This window comes from Hylobates moloch, unplaced genomic scaffold (genome assembly GCF_009828535.3).
Source record: "Hylobates moloch isolate HMO894 unplaced genomic scaffold, HMol_V3 SCAFFOLD_32, whole genome shotgun sequence".
NCBI classification, from domain to species: Eukaryota; Metazoa; Chordata; class Mammalia; order Primates; family Hylobatidae; genus Hylobates; species Hylobates moloch.
The window spans coordinates 2,823,221-2,836,178 of NW_026652307.1; the positions used below are offsets into that span (position 1 = coordinate 2,823,221).

General features: G+C 43.9%; 1 protein-coding gene across 6 annotated transcripts in view; it reads right to left on the reverse strand.

The window, feature by feature from the left end:
- Positions 1-12,958, reverse strand: part of LOC116463267 (probable aminopeptidase NPEPL1) — a 63,388-nt gene that overhangs the window by 30,638 nt on the left and 19,792 nt on the right. For 4 of the 6 annotated variants that reach the window (XM_032146293.2, XM_032146292.2, XM_032146291.2 and 1 more), the window contains 3 exons: positions 12,631-12,774; positions 10,637-10,717; positions 4,476-8,148 (listed from right to left, as the gene is read on the reverse strand). In XM_032146293.2, the coding sequence (XP_032002184.1) occupies positions 8,044-8,148; positions 10,637-10,717; positions 12,631-12,774 (330 nt within the window). In that variant the 3' untranslated portion in view covers positions 4,476-8,043. Of the gene's footprint in view, positions 1-4,475; positions 8,149-10,636; positions 10,718-12,630; positions 12,775-12,958 lie in introns of those variants that run through there. The other 2 variants (XM_032146278.2, XM_032146287.2) reach the window with 2 other exon arrangements.

Sequence of the window (12,958 nt, forward strand, 5' to 3'; positions counted from 1 at the left end):
CATCTCGGCCTCTGAAAGTGCTGGGAGTACAGATGTGAGCCACCGTGCCCGGCCGAAGTGTTTATTTCCTTTTTTTTTTTTTTTTGGAGACGGAGTCTGGCTCTGTCGCCCAGGCTAGAGTGCAGTGTTGCAATCTCGGCTCACTGCAAGCTCCGCCTCCCAGGTTCACGCCATTCTCTTGCCTCAGCCTCCTGAGTAGCTGGGACTACAGGCGCCCGCCACCATGCCTGGCTAATTTTTTGTATTTTTAGTAGAGACGGGGTTTCACCGTGTTAGCCAGGATGGTCTCGATCTCCTGACCTCGTGATCCGCCTGCCTCGGCCTCCCAAAGTGCTGGTATTACAAGCGTGAGCCACCGCGCCCGGCAGAAGTCTTTTTCTTAATGCACTATGAATACACAGTAAATACACACTATAAAGTACTATTTTTAAAACAGGATTTATCTGTTATATTATAAACTCGGCAGCACACAAAACCAAGTAGTGAATACATCTTTTCTCCCCCCTTTTAAATGAGAGGCAACTTTTCGTCTCTCAATGCTCTTGGGGCCACAGAAAAGGGGGCCAGGTAGATGGAAGGACTCAGCACTCTGGGGTGGGGGGTGCTTCGGGGATCTAAGTGGAAGAGGTGATAGGGCCGGTGGTCAGCTCAGGGACTCCCCCAGTTGGGGTCCAGGGTATGCTGGCGTATCTGTACCACTGCAGGGACTTTGGTAATTCAGTGTTGTGCAGATACAAAATGTATGCCTCTGTGAGGCACACGATGTAAGTGCTGAAGTTCTGTGCAAATTTATTAGCACGAACTGAAGGTACTGTCATTGTTTAACTCATGCGACCTTTTAAATGGATAACCAACCTTGAGGCTTAATTGGATTTAAAAAAAAAAATCAATTTCTAGCCATTGCATAGTGTTAAAATGAAGTGCTGCATTCTCAGGCAATTGTAAAATCAGTTTTGCTCAGGACTATTTTTTATTATTTACCACTTTAAAATGACATTATCCATCTTGATAAGCGTTTTATATACACACATACCTTTCATAAACAACCACAAACATACACGTACGTACACTGACTCACGTCACAAAAGAATCATTATTTTCTGTCGAGCAGCAGGCTGATTCATCAGCAGCAATCTCTTCACACCAATTACACAAAAAACTGAGCTGGGGATAATGACATACCACTGCTTGCAAATCTCTCTCAGCCTCAGCCGGTCCCATCTTTGTAATAAGAAAAAAATCCTTGAGGAAGCTTTTTACCAAATCGCATCTTGACCATTAAATCTTTCTTGAAGAAGGTCATTTAATTTTATGGAAAGAAATGAAAAATTAAAATGGCATAAGCAGAAATCGTCCTGATCTGGAAATCAGAAAGCTGACGATTCTAGTTCTAGTCCTGTGGCCTTGACAAGAGGGAAACTTGGGTCTCAGTTTCCCCCTCTGGAAAAGGGGGATGTTGGGATGGGGGGCGTTGTTCTCACTCCCCCACCGTTGATGAAAATGGAGGTCTATTATGGTGTTGTGGGTCAGAACACCAAGTTAAAACACACACACACACACACACACACACACACACACACACACAAAACATTTGATCCCTCAGCACTTCCTCTGAGAAAAAGAGACCAAATGATGCATATGAAGGTCTTCTGCCTCCATTACAACATGTAATCATTTGGATGATTAGCTAAAAGCAATTATAGAATTATAGTTGACAAATAGAAAATGCTAAGCCCAGTGGTCTCTTGTAACTGAGCCTCATTTAAATGTGCATTGTGTTGAATGGAGCCTCATTTAAATGGTCCATCTTAGCCAGATTACGGAACTGAAGTGGAGAACCACAGTTACCCTGAGCATTCAGGACAATCCAGAGAGCTAATTTGGACAATTGGACAAATGATTATTTTCTTTTGCCTCAATTGACCAGATAATTGTACACAAGTCTCTGCCATTTGACTCCATGGAATGTCCCTTTGTGTAGTAAGAAAGCCTGGCCATAGACTGGTACCATGACGTCTATCCGAGGGTGGCAAGGAGTTGGGGACAAGACACACGCAGCTGACACCCACCATCTAACTCCAAGTCCTAAATCAGAAGCACTTTCATACATGCTAAAAGTCTCTGCTTGCACCCAGGGTTCTCATTAGTTCCTTCTAATACCCATCACTTGGGAGGAGGTTGTTTTCAAAATAGAATTAAAGAAAACCATCAGGCAACAAAGTTAGAAGTGGCCTCTGGGTGGTCGAGAAAATTAGTTTTTTTTTTGAGATGGAGTCTCGCTCTGTCGCCCAGGCTGGAGTGCAGTGGTGTGATCTTGGCTCACTGCAAGCTCTGCCTCCCGGGTTCACACCATTCTCCTGCCTCAGCCTCCCGAGTAGCTGGGACTACAGGTGCCTGCCACAATGCCCTGCTAATTTTTTGTATTTTTAGTAGAGATGGGATTTCACCATGTTAGCCAGGATGGCTTGATCTCCTGACCTTGTCATCCGCCTGCCTAGGCCTCCCAAAGTGCTGGGATTAGAGGTGTGAGCCACTGCACCCGGCTTTTTTTTTTTTAGACAGAGTCTCGCTCTGTTGCCCAGGCTGGAGTGCAGTGGCACAATCTTGGCATACTGCAACCTCTGCCTCCTGGGTTCAAGCAATTCTCCTGCCTCAGCCTCCCTGGTAGCTGGGTTTACAGGCGTGTGCCACCACACGCAGCTAATTGTTGTATTTTAGTAGAGATGGGGTTTCACTATGTTGGCCAGGCTGGTCTCGAACTCCTGACCTCAAGCAATCCACCTGTCTTGGCCTCCCAAAGTGCTGGGATTATAGGCATGAGCCACTGCACCTGGCCAAGAAAATTCGTTTTTAAGAGCTAACATACGCCAAGATATACAATTCTAGGCATGCATTTGTGTGCATGCACAGTGCTAAGTTCTGAAATGTAGTTCATGTTGGATGAACCAGGTCTGCCTACCTACATCTTAGAAGGAATGGAAACTTACCATAACTAATCGATGAATTAGAACCACAGAGAAGCAGGAAGGCTTTGTGATGAGCTGTCTTCCCTACACCCAGTCAGGGACATCCCTTCTGTGAAAAGATCTCTCCGCATGGTCCCACACGGCTTGACTAGAGTAAGGGATGCTGATGATCACAATTAAGTCTGCACGTAGAATGACATGCTATCCTATTAGATTTAGACAGAAATGGTACAGGCGAGGTAAATTTTGTTGTGGCTACAGAACTACGGCAGACGGACCAAGAAGGATTCTAGATTGCTCAAACGTTGGATCAGGATCAGACTTCTTATAGGATGGCTGCTAAATTTCACAGAGGAAATCTATATCCAGCCTGTTTACCTGCTGTCAAAGTGAGCATTCAAAGGGATACCCCAGTGGCCCCCTACTTCCAGGCCTCCTGGCAAGTCATGCCTCCAAGTCATTGGTGGCATCCTGCAGCTCTCCACTGACAGCAATGCTTCTTCAGACTGCGTCTGCATAATCTTGTAGTGCTGGTTCAAGACTGGGCCACCAAGGACTCAGCTGAGAACATAACCCAAGAGGTCACCAAAGAGGTGTTGCCACCTTTATGTGGTCCCCTTCGGGATGGAGGATTTCTTTAATGTTATTAAATATCATTGCCGGTCAGAATATTCTTGAACCCTATGGCAAACGTCTCTCCCTTGAGAGTGGATTTGATTCTTGGACAGAGCCAGTGGCCAACATGTGAGTTGGGGAAATGTAATTTCTAAACAAAAAACAAGGTGAGAGTGCAAGAGGAGAAGGTTGTTTCTTTAGTGTGGTTTGTCGACAGGCTCTGAAGGGTACTGCTTTTGAGTCGCTGCAGCACCTCAGAACCAAACGCCAAGTGCGCCAAAGAGACCTGACATGACAGCTATTTTTTGTTTGTATAGGTTCTGGTGATGAAACCACATACCCCGTCATTCAGGTCCACATCTCCCACCAGCAAAACATATGCATCAAAGTCGAGTTTTAGGACAAAGGTCCTCCTTGGAGGACCCCAGGACAGGCACAATCAAGGGGAAACATAGTCTTGGCTTTGAGTTAAACTGGCAGACACTTGTCTCTGAAGTTTTTGGTGTAACAGAGTAGGAAACAAAGTCATTTAGAAAGTCAAGTCTCCTAGAGCCTGTGTGTAAGAATTGCTTCTCAACAAGGCACATCACAGTTTTATTTGGAGATTTCCAAATGTTTCTTGGTATGTATATAAAGCATATATTTTCATAAGAAAAATAATTATCTGCCTTTTAGGCAGTTGTTCTTTTTGTATATTGGATAGCAAATAGATTGTCCCTTTGAAAGCATCCATTAGATAGATCTACTTTCAGATACTGAGGCAAAGGCCTCAGGCACAAAACAAAGAGTCAGGGGCCCAGAGGATCACAAAACTGGCCAAGCCCTTCCCTGACACAAATGCACTGGAAGAAAACATGAACCCATTGTTAAAATTAATACTAGGATTGCAGGATGTTCTTTAATCTGCATGATTGCTTTATTGTACAAAAAGTTTCCAGTAACAGTAAATTGGTTTTAAAAAAGGACAAAAAAGTCATTTTGGATAGAAGCGCTTCACTAATTGCTTTATTTAAGCATACAAGAAAAAAAGTTTTATCTGACCAATTACGTTGGAAGGGTTTTATTACCTTTAAGAAGCCATTAGCTAGGATAAAACACTGAAAGCACTTGTGTCAAAACAAATAAATAATGTAAATAACGCTCTCTCAATTAGCAGAGAAAACAGTGAATCCGTTAAATCAGAGACTTCACAAGCATGGCCCAGCCAGCACCACCACCCCCAAAACAAACAAAACAAGGACAGCAGTTTTCAGTTACAATCTTGGGAAAGATCAGGAGCTTTGGAAAATGCATGGTAAACATGTCTGTTTCTCCTTCTACCTCCACTCAATCTGAGCCGCCCCGGGACACTTTAAAGGAGGCATGTGTCCAGAGGCTGCGTCCAGGGATGCCCAGAGGGAGCCTGCCCTGCTAGGCCTCCTCTCAGAGGGTGCATCCCAGGCAGAGGAGACTGGCCTGGATGATAGCTACCTCCATGGCCCAACAGAGTGCGGAAAAGCATGAGGTGCCCACAGACAATGGCTGCCAGTGGGTAAAGGGAAAGAAACCCTGAGGTACCATGATTCTTTTCTCTTACTTCCTCAAATGCTACTGATCTCCCCCCAAGTACAGGCTCAACAGAAAAATACCGTGGTTTGAGGACCCCAAGAAGTCAGCACACAGGCCTAGGGCCAGCTCCAGGCTGGGTCTGTCTCTCTCCCACCTTGGGAAACCCAGCGCCCTGGCTTCAGGTGGAATGGGACATTTCTCCCACCACCCAGACAGGATCCTTAAAACAATTTCTTTTTTTTTTTTTTGAGATGGAGTCTCGCTCTGTCACCCAGGCTGGAGTGCAGTGGTGTGATCTCGGCTCACCGCAACCTCTGCCTCCCGGGTTCGGTTCTCCTGCCTCAGCCTCCTGAGTAGCTGGGATTACAGGCGTGTCCCACCCGGCTAATTTTTGTATTTTTAGTAGAGACGGAGTTTCACCATGTTGGCTAGGTTGGTCTCAAATTCCTGACCTCGTGACCGCCTTGGCCTCCCAAAGTCTGGGATTACAGGCGTGAGCCACCGCGCCGAGCCCCTCCTTAAAACAGTTTCTAATCAGATCTGTTATTTTACCCAAATGGGTTGAGGGAACAAAAACCAACCCTCATCACACTATTTGGTGAAAATAAATATAAATAAATGATGATCCTCTCTTAAAGGGTCACTTTCCTTCAGGGGTTTGTAAGACTCAGCACTTTAAAAAGCTTGAACAGAAATCCAGTATTGCCACTGTGGACTGTTTTTGAGGCAAGTTCCCTAATTTGGACAGCCCCACTCCTAAGAGCAGCAGATCTAACTTGGAACGAACGTCTCAACCATGGGTGAAAATCAGCTGGGATGAAAGAACACCTGCAGTGACTCTCAACAGCTATGGAAGTCTCACATTGCAGGGCTGACTGATGAGGTGCTGGCTTCTTATCCTCCAGCCCTCTTTCCTAAACAATGTTTGTCAGGGAATACCAGGTCTGCTTCCTGAAATGCCAGGGCCCCTCTAGGACCTTATCATTCCACAGCCACATCAGTAATAAGAAAACCACCAATGGCTACCTGGAGGTGGCACCAACTTGGAAAGGGAAGGCTGGGCAGGGGTTTGGATTTGGATGTTAAGTCCATGAGCTGTTTGGACAACTTCAATCTCTGGAATTGAGTTTAAATTTCTTTTTTTTTTTTTTTTTTTTGAGACGGAGTCTCACTCTTTCACCCAGGCTGGAGTGCAGTGGCGCGATCTCGGCTCACTGCAGGCTCCGCCCCCTGGGGTTCACGCCATTCTCCTGCCTCAGCCTCCCGCTGGGACTACAGGCGTCCGCCACCTCGCCCGGCTAATTTTTTTTTGTATTTTTAGTAGAGACGGGGTTTCACCGTGTTAGCCAGGATGGTCTCGATCTCCTGACCCCGTGATACGACCGCCTCGGCCTCCCAAAGTGCTGGGATTACAGGCGTGAGCCACCGCGCCCGGCCGGAGTTTAAATTTCTGTAAACAACTTCAAAGTCAATTCTAGAGAGACATTTTATGTGACTGGTCCAAATAAAACATAGCACATTTAATGAGGTCATATTCTTCTTAAACTTTTTAAGAGAAGCAAAAACAATGGAAAAGCCATTAAAATTTACACAGAGACCATTAAAACTCTACTGGTGTCAATTAAAACAAAGCCAATATAACATGAACAACTTCAAAGTTACCATCACTTTCCACACTGTTCTACAGTTATAGGAATATATTCAAGCACCATGTTGATAATAGGTAGGTAAACGATGAAGTCCTACTTTGGCGATCTGACCCACGCTCACACAAACGAGGAGCTTCCTAGTCAAGATGCCCCCAGTCCTTGGCAATGTGCCTGCTTCCTGGGCATTGCTCAGTGGCAACGGAAGAGCCAATAAATCAAATCGCAGGTGGAATATTTTACTTTGAAATGGAGTGATGTTTGGTTAATAATTTGAGATCCACTAATCCTAAATGGGGTGACCCATTTAAAATGGCCTCTGTGTAAATTCACAGTTCATTAAATAGAGTCTGGTTTGAACAGGTCATTATGTAGTTAGTATATAAGTAATGGATTGAGCAAGGATGGCTGGGGATGCCCATGGGGACACACTGGCTGAGTCTGGTGGCTTTCCTAACACTGTCAAGCTTTCTTTTAATGTGAGATTCATTTAAATCACCAACTTAAATTTAGGTGGTTTTGCTTAGTAACCTCTTTTGGTTTACAGTAGAAAATGCAGTGCAAAAATTTTAAATGAGGAATATTCCATTTGCAATTAATTTAAACTTATGAAGCTGTTTTAACTGGCCCATCTAAATGTGTTAATTAACATCAATGATGGTTTCTTATTTTTCACACTTTGTTACTCTGATCATTAACAGTGATGGAAAAGCTAAATTAAGTTAATGGGGAACGGATTATAAATTCTTAAAGGACTTCTTTGTTTTCAACTGGAAAATATATAGAGAAAGATGAAGAGGCATTTTTACCTCTACTCATCAATTTTTGGTACCAAATTTCTTAAAAACCAGATGGTTTAAAGAAAATTTTTCCAAAAATTATTTTAACATTCTGCTCAGACATGGCTGCTAAAAAAATAGCATATACACATATAATACTGAACAGCTTCTGCAGTGCCTGTAAACTCTCAGCTCATTTTCTCTTTCTAAAAAAAATATATATTATAACTGATCCCAGAACTCAATCTCTATTGTGCAGCAGTATCAAAGGTCCTTAAATTCTCAACAACGAAGGAAAAACAAAAACCCATTCCCCGGACCGCTTGAGCAGGACTAGGGGAGGAGGAGTCCGTGGATGGAAAGGTTCGCTGCCCCGACGCCCTCAGATTCCTCGAGGCTGCACCTCTGCGGGCAGCTGGCGGGGCGCAGGCCAAGCCCCTCACACCCGGGAGATCCACACGTGCGGCACACACGAAAACCCAATGCCACTTATCGAGACTTCACGCCAACGAGGACAACAACGAGCACAATGATGATGACAAATAATATTAAAATCACAAGCATCTTCCGATTCTTCTTTTGATACTGTTCTGCCTACAGAAAGAGGAGGGAAAAAAGGCCGTCATTTTCCCCAAAATCCCAAATCAGGTCACTCGTTTCCAGAATGAGGCTGCCACATCTCTCTGCACGGTGACTGAGGTCTCTGCTACAGACTACATGATTGTAATCCCTCCATCAATCCCAGGGAATTCAATCACCAGGAGTGGAAGAGCCCCATGATCCCGATGCTGCTTATTTACCCTGGATGTGGAAATGGACTTGTTGGAAACCTACTACTAAGACAAAGGCTGACAGGGAAGTGAAAGCTCATGCTTCCGGGTGCAGCTGGGCCTGCTTCTCCTTGCTTCTCCTCCTACAGGCCGTGGCAAGCGCCCCTGCAGCACGGGCTGCCTGTTCCCGGTCCGTGTTCCTGGAGCGAATGCACAGTTCCTTCACCGCGGAAGGAAACAACGGGCTGGAGGACCGTACCTGGCAGGTAGGCAACAGACACCCCAAAGAGGCCCCATTTCGACCTCCCCTAAATTTGGAAACAAGAACTCATTCTTTGAAATAAAAACAGACACGTGTGCCCCATGGATGTCATATGCAGAAAGATCCCTCCGAGGCGCGTCCCCCCAGTGCCGCTAACGATACAGCAAAGGAGTCCTCCAAGCTCAATCTGGGGACGAGGCCGCACCCTGCACATCTCTTCACCTGAACATCGCATCCTAGAAGCTCGGCAGGAGCGGGAACTCCATCATGCCTGGTAGAGAAATGCCAAAGGGCCCCACCTGGCTGGCGAAAGACACACAGCACTGAGAAAGGAGAGCCAGAGGACAGCAGAGTTCGGAGGGCGCCGGGAGGCACGTCCAGGGAGAACATGCGCTGCCTCTTCCAGACCTTGCTATGGCACAGGAGGGAGGAGGAGACAGCGGGAAGGCAGCCCTGGCGAGAATGGCAATCCCTCCTGCTCCATCCCCCGCGGTGGGCTTGTTTCCTAAGTGAGCCTGCCCGCCCACCTGGAGGAGTCCCTCATCCACCAGGAGGAAACATCAGGCAGGGGACAGCACCGGACAGTCCGGTCATGGGGAGCAGCTCCCGACGCTCAATCACCCTTAGACTAGCCGACTGCCGAGCACGCGGCCAGCCGCGCGTGCTGCCTACAGCCTTGTGGCTGGAGGGAAGATGGAGCACGCTGACTTTTCTAATAAGTAACCCAGAACACCAGGGAAGCCAATACTAAATAATATACTGTAAAACCTCTCAAAATGATTTATAAAGTAGAACCTAAAACAAAATTTTTAGTTCCCACTAGATTTGCTCACTCCCGCAGAGAAAGCTTTTCCTTTTATCTGTGTTATATTACAAAACATATTTCACTAGTTTTTATTTAAGAAACTTCAAAACCAATGCATAATTCAGCAGCACATCAAAACCTGGGTATTACCGAGTGAGAAACTAAAGTTAGTTTTCACTTTTAATAGACAGGGCTTGGCAACCAAATTAATCTAAATGCTTAAAAAAACCCTGCATAGACGAGGTCAGACGGATTCCCTTCCCCACCACAGGCTGGAGTCTCATATCCACCCACACGTGGCAACCCCCTGAAAAGACAGCTCAGGGCTTCTGGTTAGACTGGTGCAAGGGCTGACTTTTTGTAAACCCAATACTGCTATTAGATGGGGCGATCTCTGGTACAGGAAGCGACTGATTTTAGAAAAATGGTAGAGCAGTCCAATAGTGAATTGGCAAAACACTCATTATATGGCTAGAAACTCCACTGGGTCTCAAAGATACAAAGAAATGGATATTATTTAATTTGTGAAGTATTGTTATATTCCTTTTAAAGAAAATATGTAACCAATTATATATGAGAGTCTCAGCCATTTATGCATGTTTCTCATAACTGATAAGATTCCTAAGATGCTTTCCATCTATTTTTTTAAAAGAAAGAATATCATAAAAACATCCCTGAAACAGCTACCTTATTAGCACAGGATAAAAGAATTACTACTCTCACTTCAACAAACTTTTCTTTTCTCAAGGTAATACAGATATGCTGTGGTAATTAAAGAGAAAATTAGATTTTTATCTTCTCCAGAATGATTCTCCATCAGCAATTCATCAGGAATGTGTCACAAGAGAGGCCCAAGTCAGCGGCAACAAGCAGACAGATTTTCAACACGTATTTTAGCAAATGCCCAATTGATTTCCTAAAACAAGAAGCATCAGAAAAGAATGAAATATTTTCTAAAAGGAAGAACTCCAATCCCTTTAGAATTTACTGTCACAAAAAGGAGTTCTTAGCAATTTTGGATTTAAGTGTGAGATACACCTGGAATCATTAACTGCAATAAAACAGCAACAGCCCCCACAATTGGCTTTAAATGAAATGATAAATCCCTTTTTACACTACTGTATTGAGAGTGGACAACACAAACAAGAATGCTGAAGATCGTTATGGTGGAAAAGAGCCCTCTTACCAATTCTTGATTATTTGAAAATAGTTCCTAAAATCCCCAAGTCTTGAAAGACATATTACCTTGTGAAGCTGTTTCAAACCATCTTCAGTTTTGATACAGGACTGTTCAACATTATAGTCAATTCTGTCAAGGACTGTACCCTAGGTAATAAATGACAGTTACAGACGATTAACAATGGCAACTGGGAAAACTGAACGTCAAAAATGAGATATGCAAATTACAGACATCATCATCCATAAGATGATGTTTTCCTTCCCTGTGTGCTGCAGGTACACACGAGGGCTCTGGAGTTCTCCCTCAAGCAGTGTCAGGAGCTCGATGGCAGAATGCTGGTTAGTGCCATCACGTTTAGCTCACGAGAAAGAAGTACTGACAGATTGAGGTTTCCTTACTGCTTTTAGCTGTCATAGAATATGTCATATTCAGACTTACTGGGGCCTTAAAAAATCTATGGTTCAGTGGACAGAGGCTCTGAACAGCACAGAGGCTCTGAACAGCACAGAAGCTCTGTGCCCATTTGCTGCCTACATACTTGGATTCAAGTAAGCAGAGAACACCAGGTAAGCTCGACCCTGTTGTGAGTAGACCTGCAAACTGACTATCATGTCTATAAACGTGGATGTACATCTCTATGGGTCAGAGCAGGGAATGGTAAACTCCAGTCTACCACTGAAAATTAAAAATTTGGACTCAAGAGGAAGATGTTTAATTGTTTAATCTCTTAACACAAATTGGAAGAAGCGGACACTGGGCTATGAGCAAGAACAGAGCTTTTATTGGAAACATGCTGGATTAGAAGAGATAGCAGCTCACTGGGAACCGCTGGAGTAATTAATGTAACTGGATCTTCCAGAGCCTGAACACTCCATTCTGCAGTTGGTTTCAGGGGGATCAGGACCCAAATCCCTGCTGGCAAGATAATAAAATGCCCTAATCAGATTTTAACGGTGAACAACAATTTAATTCTACTTGAAAGCTAGTGGTTCCAATTGCCATTACACAATAACCTGCCAAAATTAGAAGGGAAATCTTCTATAGCATCAGAATCATTGCTGAGCTTGGTCAGAGTCAATAGGTCTCTAGAGTAGGGTGCTCACGTGAGTACCCTCGAGGCATGGGAAGAGAATATTAGAACTTCTATTTATTTTTTATCAAAAAAATTTATTAATATTCTTATAGGGAATGACAGTAGCCTATGTATATAATTTGTAAATACACACATATACAGGCTGAGTATCCCTTATCTGAAAAGCTTGAGACCAGAAGTGTTTTGGATTTGGGAATTTTTTTTTAGATTTTGGAATATTTGCATACACATAATGAGATAGTCTGGATGGGACCCAAGTCTAAACACAAAATTCATTAATGTTTCGTATACCTTATATACATGGCTTGAAAGTAATTTTATACTATATATATATATATATATATATATATTTTTTTTTTTTTTTCTTTTTTTTGAGACAGAGTTTCACTCTTGTTGCCCAGGCTGGAGTGCAATGGTGCAATCTCGGCTCACTGTAACCTCCACCTCCCGGGTTCAAGCGATTCTCCTGCCTCAGCCTCCTGAGTAGCTGTTACAGGCACCTGCCACCACGCCCAGCTAATTTTTTTGTATTTTTGGCAGAGACGGGGTTTCACCATGTTGACCGGGCTGGTCTCGAACTGCTGACCTCAGGTGATCCACGTGCCTCAGCCCCCCAAAGTGCTGGGATTACAGATGTGAGCCACCATGCCTGGCCACAATATTTTTACTAGTTTTGTGCATAAAACAAAGTTTTGATTGCAATCTGTCACATGAGGTCTTGTGTAGGAATTTTCCACTTGTGGCATCATGTCAACACTCAAAAGTTTCGAATTCTGGAGCATTTTGAACTTCGTATTTTCTGATTAGGATTGCTATGTATATATTCATAAACATATGCAAAGGACAGGTGCACACACATGTTGGGAGAATTGGCTCCAATTTTTTTCCCTGAAAGGAGTACAGGAAAAAGAAGGAACAGATAGTATGGCAGAAAAACCTATTCACGAGGAAGGCCAGCTCACGTACCTGTTCTACAATCATCGCTCCTAAGTCCCTGAATATTTCATTCAGGTCAGAAATGGACTGTACAATCTGGCGAATCTCTCGCTCCCGCTCTTCCACCATCAGTGTGTTCTGCTCCACCAGAACTAACTGGTCCTCTGTAAAACCCTAGCAAGACAGTGCACAATATGTTGGATAGATTGTTTTCCCTCTCAGGAAAGCTATGATGTACTTGTTTAGATATAATTTAAAGACAATGAAAATAATTTAAAGAAAATGAATTCTGAAAATATTTCTACAAAGCACAGTAAGCACTTATTTTTCCCTAACAGGAAAGATTCAAATTCCCTAA